The sequence below is a fragment of the Malaya genurostris genome, chromosome 3 (assembly GCF_030247185.1).
Source record: "Malaya genurostris strain Urasoe2022 chromosome 3, Malgen_1.1, whole genome shotgun sequence".
NCBI lineage: Eukaryota > Metazoa > Arthropoda > Insecta > Diptera > Culicidae > Malaya > Malaya genurostris.
The window spans coordinates 296358816-296380973 of NC_080572.1; the positions used below are offsets into that span (position 1 = coordinate 296358816).

At 36.6% G+C, this 22158-nt stretch overlaps 1 protein-coding gene across 2 annotated transcripts in view; it reads left to right on the forward strand.

The window, feature by feature from the left end:
- Positions 1 to 22158, forward strand: part of LOC131435237 (uncharacterized) — a 401022-nt gene that overhangs the window by 147686 nt on the left and 231178 nt on the right. For both annotated transcript variants that reach the window (XM_058602906.1, XM_058602907.1), the window contains exons 3-4: positions 13123 to 13309; positions 20457 to 20593. In XM_058602906.1, the coding sequence (XP_058458889.1) occupies positions 13123 to 13309; positions 20457 to 20593 (324 nt within the window). The remainder of the gene's footprint in view (positions 1 to 13122; positions 13310 to 20456; positions 20594 to 22158) is intronic.

Here is a 22158-nt window from a genome sequence, read left to right on the forward strand (position 1 = left end):
AACTTGTGTGAAGATATCAACTAAAAAAATAGATTTAATAGCAAAAATATTTTTGTCTCACTAATTTCCCGTTTCGGACCCCTATGCATGTGGGTAATGTGTATAAAAATAGCTTGTTTCTGTTGACAGTGTAATTGTTTTTGTTCACTAAGGGTACCGCACCAGGACATACTGCAAATTAGTGAACATTCACACAAGGAACTGATCACGAATTTGCTGCTCTCCCACACGGAACCACCCGCGATCCCATTTCAACCAGAATATTGGTTGATTTTCTGAATTCGATTGGTTAAAATTTGGTACAACTAATCGATTGTTGTTTTAACTAAACTGTCATATTTGTTTTTCGATTAGCAGAAACGATGGTTGAAACAACTAATATAACTGTTTGAAAAAAAAAAAAAAATGCTGTCAATTAGTGAGGACACATACCTTTCAATTTCAACAAATATTTTAGTTGAAAGGACTGGTGTTGTTATTGAAACAAAATTCTGTTAGTTGAAAAATAAATCGGTTTTATTTGTTTTAGACATGAGTATTGAAAGTGAAAAAAAATGAGTATTGAAAGATGATGCCTTCAAACGGTTGAACTAAAGTTATGCACTGATAATTTTAGTCAATTCATATGAGCTTGGGTGCACCGCTGGGAATTGGAATTTTGCGACGGCAATTCCAACGCGCCATTCAATCGCAGCGCCACTGTGTGTTTGAAACCCTTCGCTCCTGTTACTTTTATAAATTAAATTCATGTCAAAAAGAGTTTTATTGCTAATGCATGAACATCATCATCGGTATCAAACAGCTGGAAGTAAAACAGTCTGCTGGAAGTAAATCAATGATCGAATTTGAAGCATAAAATTTTTGCGCATACCTGAAAGATTACGAGATGATCATTCATTAACATTTTCTAATTTGTTTCATCTTAAACAAGGTTAACTTTATCACAACACCGCTGTTAGATAAACACTTGTTATCATAAATTTCTCAAATCGAATGAACACAATTTCACCAAACGCTTTAACCATCGATGTTGTTTTCATTGACATTTTGAAGCGACGCGAACCGATTTCAACTAAAAAAGTTGTTGATTTTGCATTGCGATTATTGTTTTGCTTTCAACTGTCTCCGTCATTTGACAGCATTCAAAACAACATATTTTTCAATTACTTGAATATATGCAAAACAAAAACCATATTGGTTGAATCAAAAAGAAATTAGTTAAATCAACTATCGCAAAAATCAAAAACTGCGATATCGCAATTTTATGATCGAAGGGTTCTCCGTGCAGAAGCCACCGAAGAACGTTGCCAAAAAGTTCCTAAATGGTGGTCCTGAGCAATGGAAGCCAGTGCTTTGAACGTACGTAAAACTAGAGTGCCTTGAACCAAAAAGACGACAGCTGTTCGTTTGGAATGACAGGTTTGTTCCAAACAAGCCAATGACCTGTCAAATACGATGTAAAACTAAAGAAACTGTTTTCGACACTCCTTGTCAACCAGGATCAAATCGTTCCGTTCAAAGATAACTCGAGATCCATGTGAAAATTTTCCAAAGAAGAATTGTTTCGCGGTTCTCGAAGGTGTTCTTTCTCGTTAAATTTCCTATGAAATTAACACATGCACTGATTTTTGGAATTTGTAGAATGATCTCTGATCGATTTTTTTTGTAAAAAGTCAGTTTTCCCATACTAAATTCCATACAAATTTTAAACCTCGGCTACGAAAAAGTTTCATCGAGCTAAAATTTGGCAAAGTTCTTATGGGACCTAAATGGAACACGAAATACTAGGTGATCCTGAAATCTAATATTTTGCCTCCCTACTGTACATTAAAAAAAACTTAAGCTCAAGGTCGACATGTGGACGGACAGTGCCACATGTCACGCTGCACGTGAAACCATGCACCAATTGAGAGACGTGTATGGTTTTATTGATTTATTTATTTAGGAGTAAGAGAAAAGCCCATTGGAGCTCAGATTCTGGCATGTTCCTTCGCCAATAGGCATGAAACCTTCTCACCTTTGGTATCAACAGATTGCATACCTTCAAATGATACATAACAATCATCTTATCGTACCTTATCATTATCCTAATCTAAACTTTTAACGCTGACGCTAGTCATGTATATTTAATACGTTATTAAAAAAGAATGTTGAATAAGCGGCACATACTGGATACTGTTTCATTAAAACCGTAGTTAGTTCTAGCGCGAGGAACTCGTAGAAAAGGATTGAATCGCAAATTACGACTATGGATGTCAAAATTCAGCAATTGTGGGAAATCTGTGCAATCAATCCGGGCTCGGATTAAATCCGCAACGAAAACAGTTTTGATGGTATCCCGGCGAACAGACAGCAAATCGAAAATCGATCGATTTTTGAAGCTTGGGAAATTTTATGGATCTCTACATGGCAGTCGGCGCAAAACGAAACGAACGAATTTCCTCTGAACACTACATCTTAGATGCTTTTGAGATTGTATATTCTACATGACCTTTGAAATTAAGTTTAGAATCCAGTAACACTCCTAAATCCATAATTGATGACTCCCGTTTTATGACGGTTTGCGAAATAGTGTAATCATACGTGATCTTTGTTCTTTTGCGAGAGAATGAGTTGATGGTATATTTTGAAGCATTAAGCATCATCCTGTTAATGTTGCACCAATTAAAGATTACATTTCATTGAAACTGCAAAAAACCGCTGTCATTAGGATTCTTGATGAGATGAAATAGTTCAAAATCATCGGCAAAAGATAGCTTCATGCACTTCAACGAGAAATTTAAATCGTTGAGATTTATAAGAAATATGAACGGCTCCAGATGGCTTCCTTGAGGGACTCCGGAGCTTGATTTTTGTCGTGAATACGACTTACTTTACTATGGGGTGCCTTTTCAAAATTTACCCTGTGAGAGAGTGATAAGTTTTTTAACGTGAATATCTCTTGTTGTATCTAACGAATCAACATAATTTTTGCTACATGCCTTCGGAAATATGATCACAATTTTATGATAAAATTTTCAGTTGTGAGGCATAATCTCAAATAGTTCAAAATTCAACTTTTCGGAAATGTTTGGTATAAACGAGTATCAAAGAGGATAATTCATAAGGCGCGTTTGCCTTTCTCGTATTTTGAAAGCTCATAGCTCAGTGATCTGTGGAAGGATTTATATAATCTAACTACCAATAGAATCGAGATTTTTCAACTTAAACGTGTATAGCAAAAGCATTGAAGTATTTCAATAGTACACTATTGAAAAACCTGTCTCATTTGACCCATGTCAACACCAGCCAATCAGAACGCGTTCTGAGGAAGAGAACAAAATATCTGCTGCTGTACAACAAATCGTTCAAGAAAAATGTTCCGAAAAGTGGTGAATATCGTAGTGAGTTCCTCAATTTGGTCCTTCTGAATGCTAGAAACGAATCCCTACAGCATATTGATAGTTTCTTTCAATAAATTATGCAAATCCGAAATGAAATAAACGACATTAAAATTCTGTATGCGGCTATTTTTATAGCCGTTAGGACCGCCCATTAGTGAAAAAGCTACAAACGAAATCACATAAAAGGAAATCTCTTAACAAAAATTGAATCAGTTTGGATTCTGTCGCCACTGCGAGCAGATGTGTTTTGTGTCGTCTGCACAGCTAGTTTCGCTTTCGACAAGAGCGATTACGTTACAGCTATGGGTGTCGGAAATTTCGAATTACTCGATTATTTAGTAATCGAGTATGGTTTTGAAACTAATCGATTGAAATTTATTCGATTATCTGAGTTATTATTCGATTACTCGATTATTCATTCGATTATTACTATGGGATTTTTTAAATTATTCGATTAGCTCAATAATCGAATATTAGTTTTAAGCTAATCGATTAAATATTATTCGATTATCTGGGTTATTAATCGATTACTCGATTAATCGATCGATATTACGACATCTCTAGTCACAGCTGCCAGTCATTAGCATTGGAAAAAAAACAACGGTGGAGAGCATTACACAATATCAGCCGTTCTAATGGCTCTAAAAGTATTCTAAAGAACTATTAGGATTTGTTTTTCGCAAATCGAAGGTAATTATCATCAGTTTAGTGCAAATCAAGAACAATTTGGTTAGATTTGTGCACTTTTCGCTGTGTGAAATTCACAGTAATCGAGATCAAGTGAAGCCTTCTTTGTTTTTGCGAAATATGTGAAAAAGGGGAATGCTTGCATAATTCATACAATTTATATTCGGAAGTGTTAAGGAACTTGTCAGTTGTTTTCGTATTCACGACATCCAGTTATGTCGCTGACATTACCCACCCGCCTTTTTTAAGTCAAACTTTCTTGGCATAGTAAAGGGTGATTTTTTAAGAGCTTGAGAACTTTTTTAAACAATAAAACGCATAAAATTTGCAAAATCTCATCGGTTCTTTATTTTAAACGTTAGATTGGTACATGACATTTACTTTTTGAAGATAATTTCATTTAAATGTTGACCGCGGCTGCGTCTTAGGTGGTCCATTCGGAAAATCCGCTTTTTTATCGACAAATTTTGTTCAGCGATGAGGCTCATTTCTGGTTGAATGGCTACGTAAATAAGCAAAATTGCCGCATTTGGAGTGAAGAGCAACCAGAAGCCGTTCAAGAACTGCCCATGCATCCCGAAAAATGCACTGTTTGGTGTGGTTTGTACGCTGGTGGAATCATTGGACCGTATTTTTTCAAAGATGCTGTTGGACGCAACGTTACAGTGAATGGCGATCGCTATCGTTCGATGCTAACAAACTTTTTGTTGCCAAAAATGGAAGAACTGAACTTGGTAGACATGTGGTTTCAACAAGATGGCGCTACATGCCACACAGCTCGCGATTCTATGGCCATTTTGAGGGAAAACTTCGGAGAACAATTCATCTCAAGAAATGGACCGGTAAGTTGGCCACCAAGATCATGCGATTTGACGCCTTTAGACTATTTTTTGTGGGGCTACGTCAAGTCTAAAGTCTACAGAAATAAACCAGTAACTATTCCAGCTTTGGAAGACAACATTTCCGAAGAAATTCGGGCTATTCCGGCCGAAATGCTCGAAAAAGTTGCCCAAAATTGGACTTTCCGAATGGACCACCTAAGACGCAGCCGCGGTCAACATTTAAATGAAATTATCTTCAAAAAGTAAATGTCATGTACCAATCTAACGTTTAAAATAAAAAACCGATGAGATTTTGCAAATTTTATGCGTTTTATTGTTTAAAAAAGTTCTCAAGCTCTTAAAAAATCACCCTTTATATTGACCGATTGGAAGAGTGCAAAACACGGTACTTCGTGTGTAAGAATAAGTTTTTCATTGAATCTTACTACCAGCCATTTGATGTGTATTCGCCGAAATCTCCATTAATGAACTAACCGAGGGTTCCTAAAAAAAATGTACGTTAATTGGTATTTACTTCATTAAAATACTTATGATATTTGGGATTTGGTTCGTAAACAAAATTGTAAAAAAAACAATGTTAAAAATAATTTTGTGCAGTAAATGTTGCACTTTTCGAAATGTCTTTGAAGCGTAGGAGCCGGGATTTCAAGGAATATCAACAAACCGGAACCACCATCTTGGATTTGGAACACAACTCAAACATTGTTTTCCGGAATCTGCTCTTCAAATTCGTTCCATAAATACTCATATTGTAGAGATTTCCATGGAAAAGCAATGACTCGGAAATAGTTTTCATGTTATGAAAAAATGTCTTTTGAATGAAGTAGGTTCGTAAAAAAAGTTCACGTTATTTAGGATGTGGTTCGCAAAATTACGTAAACGGAGGTATCATAAAAATCAATTTAAATTAGAAGATTCTTTGGTATTCGTGGAACCAACTATAGACCAAATTTCCGAAAAGAAATCATTAGGTGGGAGAGGCGCATTGTTTTGTCTGAGTTGGATGATACCATCTTCAAAAATTGACCATTTCCTCGTAAATGGATCATCACTAGTTTGCTGTTAGACTAATTCTTCCCTATCGAGACAATCTGGTTAAATTTCAAATGTACTGAACTCTTACTAACAGAAATCGAACAGTTTATTAGGGATATTTGAGTGCTTTTTGAAAGGAGGCGGGTATTGACACGGACTACATATCTCTTAGCTTTTAAAGATAAGCTGAGTGTTTCAACACAACCCGTTCCTAGACAATCTCTTTCAGACTGAAAGGCAAATGGCAATTTGTAAACATGGATGAATTTGCACTGCTTCCTTCGTTCCTAACTGTTTAAATAGAAATTTTCAGATTACAATTATACATAATTTCTTAATGTATCAACTCTGCATAATTTTTCATTAGGGTCTGAGGACAGAGGGCCACGTGTTGAGTTTTAAATCGACCACGTGGCTCGCTCAATTCCCTTTGCGCATCGTATTTCTCTTGTACTCTCTCGTATATGAGCAAACTGTGCCGGGTTGCCAGCATACATTTTATTATTTTGATGAGAAGTTTTATCACATTAATCTATCGTATGGGTTGAACATTACATGGATTTAAATGAACAATGAAAAAATATTCAAGTTTCACAAAGATTGAATGTCTGTGTGTTTGGCAGCCTTGTCGAGCCAATTTTATTTCTCTCTCCTTTTTCATAATGCTATCAGGAAACCAAAGCGGAAAAAAATGGCGGATGCTTTCACAGAAAAATACAAGACTTTATTTTTATCGCCATAACATATATGTTTTTATGTACTAATCGCTTCTAAACTAAATTATCTAGACTTTATCACGGTAGATTTATGATACAAGACTTCAAAGCCGAGATATTCGATGAACAAGTAGAGGTATGCATTTCCGAGCGTTCCAATTTTCAGCAGTTCTTCAGTCAGAAAAAAATACAACACGACCGCTAAACTCAATGAATCATTCTGAAAATTTCACAGAATATTCTCAACTAAATTTCGAAGACATTGTCAGGTGGGCTTTTCTATATTCTGCACCGGACCGATGATTCCGTCGCACTGTTCTCATTCTTGTCGATGGCTTGGCAACCAAAAGGGTGACTGTAGACCGCAGTTTGGTAATTACGTTCGTTTAGTTGATCTCGGATGGATGATTATGTGCACCGTAAAATTCACAAAGAGCTCTATAAACAGTTTAAATTGAACACTTTAAACTACTTTCTGACAATAGAGTAATTCCTATTGAAAAAACAAACCTCCCAAAACACTCCCGTTAGGCAGTGCAGAAGTATCGTTGAAAATTTTAAAAAATAACCGTTAAAAGCAATTTATTAATACGTGAATCGCTAAAAAACATATTGCAATTGTCGTACAGTTATGTTAATAATATTACAATCGGAAACAGAGCCGAATACCTTGTTGCTCATACCAAAATTACGTGCTATAGAAAAATAGATTACCACTATTTAAGTATGTTGAGCATCTCTAATAAACCTGGGAGAATTAAATCCGAATTAGAACTTTTATATAAAGTAGTACTGTAAGACTAAATGAGATGAGTCGTTGGCCTTCTGTTAAGTAAGTGTCTCTTATGATCTATCGGTAATTATCGGTATCATATTGTTGAAATATATGAATGGAATTGGAATTGTATTAAAAGCAAAACTCGACTGCTTTAGTAGTTAATTTAAGTCCATCAACAACAAAAAACAGAAACTCGTTAGCAATACACCAAATCTTTCATTCCAACTCTTCAACAAAAGTGTTTTCATGTTGTCGGTGTAATACAGGCAAATATGATGCGAACTCCCATCGTAATATATTTTTTTCACAATCGAACGATAATTAAAAATCAATAATTGCATTCATATACTCGTTTATTATTTCAACTCAACTGAATTTCAGCATTGCCTTCATAAGTAAATATTAATGAACTGACCTTTGAAGTCGCCGATGCCGACACAGAATGGCAATAATTTTGATTGCAACAAACCGTATGCCTGATCGATTTTTTCTTTCCCGGGTTCCCATCGAGAAAGTTCATGGAGTCACTTGGAAAATCTGCTAATTAACATATTGAAACTTGGAGGACGGAGTGCTATATAGAGTTCGGTTAAGTTGGACTAGTTCAAAAACTGGATGCATGTGTGTTCGTTTTTTTTTAAGTTATGTTTGAAAACCTTCAAAAACTTGGCCTGTAATATTTTGGCACAATGTGAAACTCGCAGTACCATGTCTAATTACTGCAAAAATTTAACTTGTTGAAGAAAGTCTCCTATTGAAAATTGAATGTCTTCGTTTTCCGTTTGTTTTGTATCATTAATGCGTTGAGAAACTATCGACAGGGTTCTGTCAGTGTTTGTCCTTCCTCTCGTCGTCTTTTTTTTTCTCGCTGCTCCTTTTAACTGATGATCAATTGAAGTTACTTCATTAGTTTAAAATTTTTGGCCTTCGATTTCTTGAAATCTGGATGTTTTCTCGACGAACACAATATGCTTTCTCTTCCCACGCGTGTATATTCATAAAAATAGTTGAGTTTAAATACATTGCTGTAAGTAGTAGTAAAAAAATTTCTTTTTGTTAATTTTTATACTTCAAAGACATACGAGTAGAAACCTTTTGAGCTACCTACCGAAAAAATGTAGTAAATCATACTTTTATTCATACGAATTCAACTGTTTGTAGTATGTTTGAAAAATGTTGCGTAGTAAAATTTCTATCATTTACTACCGAAAATCAAGCATGCTACGTTTTTTCATTATTGTTGGCTGCTAATTGAGGCAACTAAGTAGGCGACGCACAAATATAGTCTTGGCAACAGCGCACAGCCTCGTACACATGTATGGGTGTTCTGTTGCATTCGCATGGCTTCTGAAGTGTGGTTTTCTCCTTTTTTCCAGGGTAGCTCAATGGTAGTTCCATAGATAAGATTCAAGTCTTGGTTTTGGGAGATACTTTTCGTCATATCACTGGTATCTTTTTTTTTTCTTCGGATATTCAAAAGAATTTTAAGGAAAATGAGTTTTCTTTGCGTTTCGTTTTCTATTCGTTAGTGTATATAAATTTTTATTCAACTGTTATGCAGTTCAACAAAAATCGCTGAGCAATTTGTTGTAACATCAAATGGAAAGCTTGTGCTTCTGGAATTGCTGTTACATTTAATTTATATCTTAGTTCAAATTTCGATGTAACGGGTTTCTTGCACCTTCGATTTGCTCCCTCAAAAGTTTAAGGTTCTGGAAACCACAAAAGAAGGATGGCTCCGAAATGGCAAGACACAACATTCCTATAAAGTGCTTTCAGTCTAAGGTTTCAATTATTAACACATGGGCTAAAAAGTCCCGGGCCTAATACATAGATGGCGTTAGTTTTATAGCATTCACCTTTCCTCAGTTAATATTGACCTTCAAATAGCAGCTGTTAAAATTTCCTGATCAGTTCGCTTTCACATCTCATCCAAGTCAGTCGATAAACCAAAACCGCTTACGTTAGGGTCAGAAGAAATCAAGTACAGTATTGTGTAGTGAACAATAGAACGACCTCGAAATGAGTGAACCAAACGAACAAAAGCTACCGCCGACACGAAAGAATACAATTGTTGTTGACTTCAAACAGTGCAAAATTCGACCTTCGTTACGAGAACTTGAAGGTTTGCTTAAGGAGCAAATGCATCTTGACATTAAACGTGTGCATTTACTTCAATGCAATAAGACCAATAATGTTGTTTATATTCAGTTCTATAAAGAGTTGGATGCAATTCAATTCGCTAAAGACAATAATAATGTGCGCTATGTGGAGCATGAAAATATCAAGTACAACATTCCAGTATGTATGGAAGATAGTGCTATAGAAGTGCGTGTGCATGATCTACCCTTATGCGTCCCCGATCCTTTGTTGTATTCGCGCAACTATGTCCCAATACGGAGAGATTCTCTCTATCGAAAAATTTTTTCCCTGGTATTCTAAATGGCGTACGTTCGTTACGCATGCGCTTGAGGAGGCCTATACCTTCTTATGTGACATTCGGTCAGGATACAAGAATACCGTGCAAATCACTTGTTACCTATGACAATCAGATGGTCACATGTCAATATTGCCAAAAAGCTGTTCACTACGATAAGCCATGTGATAAACCGGACAAGGAGACAACTATACCAAAGGACAACAGTGCTTCCTTCACATCAACCCCAAACAACCCCAGTACACCTGTGACAGTCACCAACAACAGTGAAGCATCCTCTTCAACGAAACCATCATTAACCCCTATAGAACAAAGTACACCAGCTGCAATTAACAGCTTACCATCTAACCAACCAGCAACTGCAAACAATGTACAACAAGGCGCATCTACAGCAACTAGCAACGAAATCAACAACAATACCATGACAAGGGATGACGAGACGAACCACGAACAAACTGCCCCTCAATCCTCGCAGGAGGAAAATGGAAGCCCCTCTCCCCCTAGAAAAAGGGTGACAACGAGATCCAATACAAAAAAAAATTAGAGGGTTGTATTCAAGACACGACCGAGCACAATAACATTAAAAATGAAATGATTCTAGGGTTCCCATAATAAATACGAAAATAAAGATGATAATGATGATGATACACTAAACTAAAAACTTATTCATTTGACTAATTACAAACTTGCTCTAGTTTAAGCGCTTAGATAGTTAGCGAATGATAAAATTGACAATTAGATTCTTTCTTGATAATTGATTCTATTCAATTTTGATCCTTTTCCACAAATTTTTACATTGTTAAGTTTTTGAATAACGTCCTTTAACTAGAAGTCAATTATGATGAATTCAAAGTTACTCGAAATCTCGATTTTAGATACAAACAACCTAAAGATTTGAACCTGAACAAATAAAACTATTTTATTTTATGATAATAATTTTCGAGAAACGTACAAACTTATTAATTTTATAAACAGTTAATCGATCCAAGAGAAGATTTTATATATTTTAACGAAAAATGTTGTGTTGGAGTTTACACTCAGTAATAGTGTAATTTTATTAATCCTTTTTCAAAATCGTCGATAATCTTCGGAAAGTGTCGGTAAATAATATGGCAACAATACGAGGAAGAAAACACGTGAAACAATCCGCATAAAATATTTAGTTACTTACATTGATTTTCGCTTTAGCATATTAGGAATATACGGAATGGATACGCAACAAAATTCCGAAATTTAGTTCATATTGTAACTTGATGTTATTAACACATGACTGAACATTGTCTTATTTACAACGCGTGTAGTCATCAGACGCTTATTGTTTTGAAGCAAATAATAATTAAACTGAAACTGGCGGTTAACCAAATTCTACGAGGGTTCCTAATCAAACGATACATGTAAAATCGCAGGTAAACTTACCTTGAGTTTATCTTTGAAACTATACGATATTGCATCTAATTGTACTGTATATGTGAGCCTGTGGAACTCAATTATACTACTAAACCGAGGAGGCCGCTTTTAGATAAGTTTCAGAATTTAATTTTGAATCTTTTGAAGCGTTTAATTCCTGGTGGGACAACAACTTGTTCAGTCACATTGTCACGTTTTGTTCGTATGGGAATTGAGATTTAAGTATGCAAACCGATCAGTTGACAAATTAAAACATTTTTAAGTTTACAATATTGAAGCTTTGGAATCATTTAAATTAGGAAAATCCATTAACAAATCATCGAGGAACAAGCACTGCAAATTAGATCCGAAAAATCAATCGCCGATAATTCTAAATTAGCCTGATAGTTACCAGAGAACCAAAATAAAATACTCATTTCAAACCAATTTTTCAATGGGATGCAATTGAAATATTCAAATGTCGTTATCTCATAATAGGCATTTTTAATGGTAAAATCGACCAAAAATTTGATAAATACATGGGATATTTCGAAAGAATCGGTAAACACGCTGATTCGGTTCTCCAATATTTAGATGATATATAAGATACTCAAGCGAACACGGTGTTGCGCAGACAACAGGAAATTTCACCAACGCATAATGCAAAAGCGACAATCCAGCAAGTGAACGCATATACAATTCAGTCATCAGCTCACTGGACAAGCTACTTGTTTCATTCACAGTCAAACATCAACTAGGCAAAGAAATATTGTACAGCCTATATTTATAGATTTCTCTTCATACTACGCATAACAATACGGTGTTTTTATGCATGACGCAAAGCCTCCTATGCCGAACAAGAAGTTGACGTCATTTTGTACAACTGGGATTGGTGGATGAAAACATAGGTCGATTCCAACCATTTTTTCAATAGTATGCTATTGAAATACTGAAACGACGTCGTCATACATGTTTAAGTTAAAAGTTTCCGAATCGATTGGTTGTTAAATTATAACAATCCATCAACAAATGACCGAGTTATTAACGTTCAAAATTATGACACAAAAAGGTTACGCGACTATTTTTGAAACTTTTAATTGACACCCGACCCCATATAGTGAAGAGTAAGGCATTTTTAATGCCAAAAACAATGTTTATATGAATCCAAAAAACGCCCATTATGTCCGTATTTACTTTAAAAAGTGCCGAAAAAAAATCGATCCCCATTCAAAAATCAATGGGAAAAGCTGGCAAAATTTTGGAATCATAAATATTCATTTTGCTTCATATTTTACCACACAAGATTTCTCTTTGAAGTTCATAAATGGAAAACAATAATTCACAACACACAGTGCGGCGGTGACGGAAGCAAACAACCGATTTTGATTAATGTACACAAATTGTTTCCACTATTTACTCGGTGCATTTTGGGAGCGGGTGTTGCAGTGATACAATTCACTGCGTTGAGTGCCGTTGTTGCATTTTTCGCCTCCAACTCCCCACGATTGTGATATTGTCCGGGTGAACCAATGTCGAGTGGTTAACCGTATGTATGTCTGTTGTGTGATGTGTTTTTTTTTGTCCTGCTGCGGTCAGGAGCGCTTGACAGACAAATTGGCAGACGGCCATTGTTCGGTTATTGCACGAATCTCCAATCATCCCTGACTGTTTGTGAACCGGAGAAAGCTTCGCGGCGAAAATCGAGAAGTTCAAGTGCATCTGGCAGATTGACGCTTTGATTTATTGCAATTCGTCTGGTTTCCACTATTTTTTGGACATTCGGCATATTCAGAATATATCGTTCACCCGAGGCCTTAAAATTACTGACGATTTTTAACTATTTTCCTCTCCATTTCAGATGAATATGAAAGCAATACACTACTCTCTGGTGGCTGCACTCGCTCTTAAACTGGTCGCGGTCTGCTACGGATGCAAAATTTCCGAATATCCCTGCAAAGGAGGAGCTTTCTGTGTGCCGCTAGATAAATTCTGTGACGGACGGGATGATTGCGGTGACGGCAGTGACGAACCCAAAATGTGCACCGGTAAGTAGAGAAACCGTTACAGGTAGCGATGATGGTAGATTGAATAAAGCTTGGAAGCTATTTTTTTCTGCGTTTTATAGATCGATATTGGTCTTTGAAGTACAAAAAAAAATACATGAAACGTCGAGTTCTGGTGTAATCTCAAATAGGTGGGTGGGTAATAACAGAGACAACCGGATTGACGTGAATACGAATAACAATGGCTCGCTGAAACTGTGCCCTTATAAAGCATGCTATCAACTCAAGCGAATGACAAATACAGGTTAATTTTGTTTATTAATTGATAAAGTCGAAACCCATCCACTGTAACTATGTTGGTTTGATTTGTTGACTTCTACGCTACGATACAAAGGACACCGCAAATCATGATTTCTAAAACACATACTTCTTCACCGACATATTTCTTAATATTTTTCCACGAAAAACACAAAAAATCTAATTGGAAAATAACGAGAAAAGGAGGCAAAAATTTACTAATTAGAATCTATCAGACTGTGAACCTTCACTAAACTGATTATAACTGATCCAATTGGCATGTTTCAACAGATAAGTAATTTCAATAGTTGTTTTGTAAACATTACTAGCCTTTAAGAAGGCCGATTTGTAGAATGTTCACGATCAATGTTCACTTTTCGGTGCATTTTGCTCCAAGCACCAGTTGGATGCCGCAATCGCTCTTGTTTGAAGCAAAACTCGCACTGCGAACCTCCCGAAGTAGAACTGTTTCCTGTAAGGATTGATTCAATACTGAAGTAATTTTGTTAAAGGATTACCGTTTTATGAGATTTCGTTGACCGCAAAATAGCAAAATTCTGAATTTTTTAATATTGATTATTTCATTTCGTAGGATTTACATATTTCAGTGAAAAAAAAATACTGCACGGGAACCATTTCAGGAGGGAAAAATTGTGGATTTGTTCCGATATGCATTTTTCTCGAACGCAAAGCAGTCAAATGTTGGCTTTATTGGCACTCGTTTGATGCGTAGTTCGCACTGCGAACAGTGCACTAAACTCAGTTCGCTCGTACATCTCATCCAAGTCAGTCGATATAACAAAACCGCTTACGTTCGGGACAGAAGATACCAAGTTCAGTATTGTGTAGTGAACAATAGAACGACCTCGACATGAGTGAACCAAACGAGCAAAAGCTACCGTCAGGCAGTGCAAAATTTGACCTTCGATACGAGAACTTGAAGGTTTGCTTAAGGAGCATATGCATCTTGACATTAAACGTGTGCATTTACTTCAATGTAATAAGACGAATAATGTTGTTTACATACATTTGAATAAAGAGTTGGATGCAATCCAATTCGCAAAATACAATAACAATGTGCATTATGTGGAGCACGAGAACATTAAGTACAACATTCCAGTATATGTGGAAGATAGTGCTATAAAAGTGCGTGTGCATGATCTTCCTCAAGCGTCACCGATTCATATATTCGCAAAACTATGACCCAATACGGAGAGATTCTCTCTATCAAAAAAGAAAAGTAAAAGAACTTTTTCCCCGGTATTCTAAATGGCGTACGTTTGTTACGCATGCACTTGAAGAGGTTTATACCTTCTTATGTGACTTTCGGTCAGGATATAAGAATCCCGTGCAAATCACTTGTTACCTTTGACAATCAGATGGCCACATGTCAATATTGCCAAAAAGCTGTTCACTACGGTAAGCCATATGATAAACTGGACAAAACGAAAATAAAACGGAAATCACACACAACATCGACGATGAAGCAATGGATGATGAGATAAGCCGCGGACGATGTGACCCCCGATCCTCGTTGGATGGAGATGGAAAGAGGGTGAGAACGAGATCCAATAGCAAAAAAAAAATTTAAGTGACAAAAATGTAAGCCAATCGGCCACGTAAAGCTTTTACGCAAAAAGGCCAGAATAAAAATTTTATTATAAAAAAAACAGTGTACTAAAATTTTTATTCTTACTTCCGAATTGCATATTTCTACAGATTAGTAATTCTTATAGTTTTTTTTTGCAGCTATTTATAGCTCTTAACTGAGCTGATTTGTAAAATTTTCACTGTCGTTGTTTACTTTTCGATGTCCAAAATACCAGCAGCTGAATGCTGATGTAATTGCCCTTGTTTGACACGAAACTCAACGGTGCACAACATAAATCCGTTTTGGTAGAATGTTTGTATCTTTATTAGATTTTTTAGTATAGGCTGTTAAAAAAAGGCTCGTTTTCAAGAACGCGGAACTTTAAAAAAAATTCTAGAAAATTCCACGTATCAAAGTGAAATCAAAAAATACGTATCGAATATTTTTGAGTTCTCAACCGAAAAAAAGTGTTCGATGGAGAAAAAATTTGGTGGCTGATTTTGTATGGAATGCCTCATAGAGGAGACCGGAGCCCTACGGCCTTTTGGCAGAGCAGCTTTTTTGAAAAGGCTATTGTGCGCAGTGGCGACATCTATAATGATTTTGGTGGAGCATTAGGTCACCCACATACCGACTTAAATTTAGATGTTTCTGTGTTGTCGATTGTGCAGCAGCACGTTTTTTCTCTTTTCGGCGCTGGTGAGTAAATTTCTGTTTTTGTAATGTAATACGTAGGTCAATTTATATTTGATTTCCAAAAACATGATACCATTGGAAAGAGTATTCAAAACTTTACAAAATGGCATATTGGTTTTCAGTATAAGCTTACTTTTATTTTTGTTAATCGTGATTGTTCTCGAAAACCTTCATTTGGGCAGGTTGGCCGAGTTGTAATTTTGGCTTAGAGTAAAGTGAACTGGGATGTTCGTGAAATGTTATCCTTTATATTGATGATTATAAGGAAAAATATGCATGAGAAATAAATAATGAAAATAAACTGAAATAATTGACAAATAAAGAACAAGAGATTGGCATCATTAAAAGTTGGAAATTGTCGATAGAAAATATGATTCCAATATTTTATGAATCAACTGCCATCAAAACTTTTGGCATTTAAAGTTCCTGACAGGATCCATCAGTATAGAATCTGCTGCAGATGTGAGCTATCCTGAAAATTACAGAGAGGTCCCAACTCTGATTCGGAGAAGCGTCAAGGTCGTGAATCCCGAGGGGGTAGTTTTTCCACGTACTTACATAATAAAAATGATGCATACAGACTTTTATAACTGATGAAAACTTTTATTGATACAATTGATGTGTTTCACATATTTGTTTAAAACTTGGCCAACCTACCTCGGCTCCGGGGTTGGTTGGCCGAATTTTTTCTCCGCATTTGATTGTTAATAACTATTTTCCTGATTTTCATACAGGAATGAAAAAAAGGCGGGTGGGTAATGTCAGAGACATAACTGGATGTCGTGAATACCAAAAACTGGCACGCTCCCATCACTTTTCCGAATATCAGTTAGTTGATTGATTGTATGAATTGTGCAAGCTTTTCACTTTTTCACTAATAGAGTTTGAAGCGATGCACCTACATTAAAGTACAGATTAGTTACATTAAACAGCTACTATTATACAACTATATATTTCAAACTTGAAACAATTCCTTTTTAATTCGCCAATATAGGAGGCTAGGTGCGACAAATTTGTAGTTTATTTTTATTGAAGCTATGAAGTTCGAAGATATCTGATTCTTCTCGAAATTTCAGTACGAGACAATTGCAATGGCCTGGTCTGAAATGTATCTACGATCTTCGGTATGCAAGAGAGATTCTAATAATAATAATGATAGTAATAATACAGATTAACCTGTATATATGGCAACCCTGTTTCGCATGGCATATTTTCACACGACCCCATACTAGTATAAAGATGTGCTTAACATCATAACTTTCGCTTTCGCATTGCCGTTCGTAATTGAATGTGTTAGTGACGGTACAAATCTGCCTTTCTACCGGGTTTCAGTGCCATCGTGCTGACGGTGTCTCGTACGTTCAGAGTAGCTGCTTTAACTCAAATGACGCTATTTCTCACATCACATTTCATTTTATACCTGCTACTGGCAGCGGTGTACGGACGTCTCCTTTGTTAAAATACCTTTCCTGTTCGCAGATCGGGAAACAGTGAGACGATATAAAAGAGAGAGTTAGTAGAGCAGCAGCCAGTAATACTGAATTGGCTGTCTAGCTGTTAACAGCATCTTGTGGAATTTTTACGCAGAAACACGCACACAGGAGGAACATTTAATGGCAAGGCAAAGTCCCGCTCAAACCGTGCTGGTCTGCAGTTCCCAGTTGGCAGAATCCATCGTCTGTTCCGGAAGGGAAACCTCGCCGAGCGTGTCGGTGTCAGTGCACCAGCCTTTCTGGCGGCAGTGATAGAGTACTTGGCTGCCGAAGTGTTGGAATTGGCCGGTAACGCTGCCCGTGACAACAAGAAAACGAAAATCATCCCTCGCCATCTGCAGCTGGCCATCCGTAACGACGAGGAGTTGAACAAAAACCCCGTTCTTTTCAGGACGACGCCTGGAAAGTAGAATGCGCAAATCAAGTGGAAACCTTTGTTCTAACAATTTGTTAATTTTTGTTTTTTGCCGCATACTAAAGAATTCACGACAAGAATACATATTGATCTGTGGCAACTCTGTTTCGCACGGCATATTTGTATACTAGTATAAAGATGTGTTCAACATCATCACTTCCACTTTCGCATCGCCGTTCGTAATTGAATGTGTTAGTGACGGTGCAAATTTTTTAAACTTCTCGTTTGTGTCTTGTTTCGGCAACAGTTGCTCGGAAAATGGCAGGGAAGCGACAAAATTCAACTAGTTCTTTATGATTATCTTTAGCACTAAAAAGTGCTTTTGAATGGGCCTTGCTGGACTTTTTGGCTGCCTTTCCACCGGTTTTCGATGCCATCGTGCTGACGGTGTCTCGTGCGTTCAGAGTAGCTGCTTTAACTTAAATGACGCTATTTCTCACATCACATTTCATTTTATACTTGCTACTGGCAGCGGTGCATGGACAGCCCTTTTGCTAGAATTCCTTTCCTGTACGCAGAACGGGAAACAGTGAGTCGACAGGTCCTCGATGTTGCTCTCGTGTGTCTTGTTTCGGGAACAGATGCTTAGCAAATGGTAGGAAAAATGAACCACTCAACTTTTATATGGATGCTCTTGTATAGATGCAGACATCTCGCGTTCTGATTGGTGCTGTCATGGGTTAAATCAAACAGGTATATCAATAGTGTACTATTGAAAAACGTCAATGTTGTTGCAATACACATTCGAGTTGAAAATTTTCGATTCTCTTGGTAGTTAGATTATATAAATCCTTCTACAGATCACTGAGCTATGAGCTTTCAAAATACGAGAAAGGCAAACGCGCCTTATGAATTATACTCTTTGATACTCGTTTATAGCAAACATTTCAGAAAAGTTTAATTTTGAATTATTTGAGATTATGTCACACAACTGAAAATGTTATCATAAAATTGTGATCATATTTCTGATGGCATGTCGCAAGAATTATGTTGATTCATTAGATACAACAGGATATATTCACGATCAAAAACTTATCACTCTCTCAGAGAGTCGTATTCACGACAAAATCACACATGCGCTCAAAAGGTTTAAAAGCGTTTATCAAAATGTCTAACCAGAAAGCATACAGAAATTTCGAAAGTGAAACTCGGCCAATTAGCCCCGGTCTCTTCTACATGTTTTGAGGGACTTAAAGATATTTCAATTACCCGAAAGGCTCCATATTGGATCTCAACACCACTTCAATATCGAAGTGGTAATAGTTTACAATTGAAAAACAATCTCGTATTCTTGAACAGAGTCCGATTTAAAAGTTTCATACAACCTACTCTTGGTAAATGTCTTCTCTACTGTACTAAACGCCGTTCAATGTACATCTCAGGACACAGATCCGCCGAGATCCTGGAGCATAAAAATATGTGAGCATGGAAATATCATCGAATTAACTTAACATTCCCTTTTTTTCCTTCCCACTCGGTTGGACAATGCTTTGTTGTAATGGTTTCCGTCAAACATAGCGAAATATTGAACTCCAAACAAAGTTATCTGGCAACCATGGATACCCAAATGAATTATTAAGAACTTCAATTAAAAAAGAATTATAATTCTCTCCTGCCCCGTTTGGCATCACAAACCGGCAAACGTGATGAGCAGAGCAATCGCAGCATGCCATGCTTTACCTACATAAGGATTATTAAAAGATCTTAATGTTCAACAGTCAAACAAACAGACTGCAAAATGGCAGGCCTACTGCGGCCGCCGTCGGTGATCCGTCAGTGTAATTAAAAATGTCTGTCGGCTCATCAGCGGGTATCTGTATGGGGATTTTCCAAGTTTTGCACCGAAGATTTATCGAGCACGACGCTCAAGGTATCTAAATAATTTTGATCCTTACTACCCCCGCCCACCCCAGTCGTGGGGGAAATAATTTTTCCTTAATTTTGTTTAGAAACGTACTCTTCCACCCAGCCTGCGCCTATGTGAAAGCTCCGGATTTTCCGGTTGACAGCCGAGAGTAACACGAGTCAAAAGGGTATTCACATTAACCGTACCAAGCTCTGCTGTCTTGCTTGATGCTTGTTGACGAGGGACTAAAGTATTATACAGTGTCAAAAAATTAATTAAATTGTAAATGAGGGGTTGGGGCTGTGCCTTCGGAATTAGAGACTTTTCGGTTCGCGAAGATAAACCAAGTGCGTGCCACCAGTAATTCGCAACTCGCTCAATCACGGAGATTTACGGCGGAATATGCGTCCAAAGTGCTGAAGCGAACCGAGTCTCTCTGCTCGATAACGTTGCGATTTTGCTTAGCAGAAATGTTCACTGAGCCATTCGTTGGTGTATGATAAAAAAAATGTAACGAACCATGTTTGGAAATGAGTTTAATATGATACGGCAAAATTTTAACTTCATAATGTCCTCTCATGGATCTAAGAGCAGTCACTTTCATCTTGGTTTATTCAATAACGTCACATCGCCGTATTTTTTAGAACTCTTGCGGAAGTCAAGCCATGCTCCGACACACTCAAACAACATCAATGAAATACCCTTTTTCCGGATCTGAAACGAAATTGAGTTGCACATTATACACTTGTTCTTTGATTTATTTATTTTCGCTTTCAACTTCACCTACTGACATTTCCATCATGAACTGAATTTTGTTGTTTTTTTCTTCTCTGATGTTATATATTTCACAGTTTGCAACCGAACATACTACGGAGATATTGGACGAACGTACTCATTAACGGTGCCGCCGCCGCTGTGGAACCGACTGCCGTTTCTGTGTCATCTGACATTCACAGCATCCGGAAACGAACAGGGTGACATTGTACAGGTAAATTGTTTGTTGTGAAATGTGAAGTAATTTTTTCTTGATCGTGTCACTTGTCACATGCTTCCAAAAAGTAATAGATTGAAAAAAGATTGATGAAAGACATGAGGAAATAAGATTTCTGCAGAAGCCGGAAGCAAAACCTGCAAAAAATCTATCGTTCAAGCTCAGAAAGAGCTTCCGAAAATTTACCCGAACTCTGCTTGCTCCATCGAAACAAGCCAATTGTTATTGGTATGATTTCATAGAGGGATCGCGAGAATGGTCGTATTGTCTTCGATGAATATTCTTCAACTGAATGAGCAGCTAAAGGTTGTCGTTGATGATAGTTGAATTGAATCCTAATTAACTTAGTTCGCTCGTAACAAGCCATTATTTAAATTTGCAAGAAAAAGTTCATTGCCTAGCAGGCAGTCTGTAGTTGTGGCATAATGATTCAGAGTTATATTTTTTGTTGTAGTGTTCAAAGATTCGGAATGAGTAATTTACTTTATATTGGTTTCGATTCCACAGTCAATCAATTGTTTAATTGGTTATACCAATTATGGCACACTGCATTAGCTATGAGATGCCACTGGCATTGTTCACATTTTTTGATACGAAATAGTATTATTGTTGCGAACACTTTTCAAATAACTGATTATCCCAGAACGTGTTTTCGGAACAAATTTGGTATACTTGTTTGGAGGAGTCTAAATTTAAATTTAATGTTATTTTACCCCGGGGTTATATTGTTGCATGACAAGAACGCAAGTGATTAAATCAATTATTTAATTGGCTCTATTCGTAGCGTTACATACTATTTACGGCAGCTAACAAATATTTACAATTGTTTATACTCAACAATATTATTATCTCGAACGATTTCTGAATACGAAAAAGCATTGCCAACGGCCGATACGAATTTTGATGCATAACTAGCTATTCCTGTCCCACAACATTACAAAATTACAGAGTTGTATGCAAGACACGCTTGCGCACAATTCCATTAGAAATGAAGCAATTCTAAGAAGTCATCGTATATGATTTTAAAGTTACTTAACAAATCAATTTCAAATACGAACTATCCTCAGGTGTAAACTAAAACGAATGAAACGATTTAATATAATAATAATATTAATGTTCGATATATGAGCGTGAAACTTTTCCCAGAAATATTCATGTTGTAAAAAGTCGTTAATTACTTTTCAATTCTATTATTTCCATTATTTAGTTGTTGTTAATAAGGAATCATTTCCTGTAGGATCAATCAATTTTATATACAATGAATCGATTCAATCGATTGTAGATATTTTTGTGGAATTTTACTTATAATACTGAATCCATTTGAATTCCAGGCTGCCGTTTTGTTTGTAAATTTAGATACCAGTATGAACACGACCACGTCGACAAATAAATCCATTTTTAAGCGTACAATATTGAAGTACACTGAGGTCTCTTTTTACACCGGGGAAACGTACCACATGAAAAGCCGCGCAATAAAAAACACCGCGTAACTTCGGAAATCCTTGTAAAAAACCGCGTAACTACTGCAATCCGCTTTAAAAAACCTCAAAACTATAGAAAAA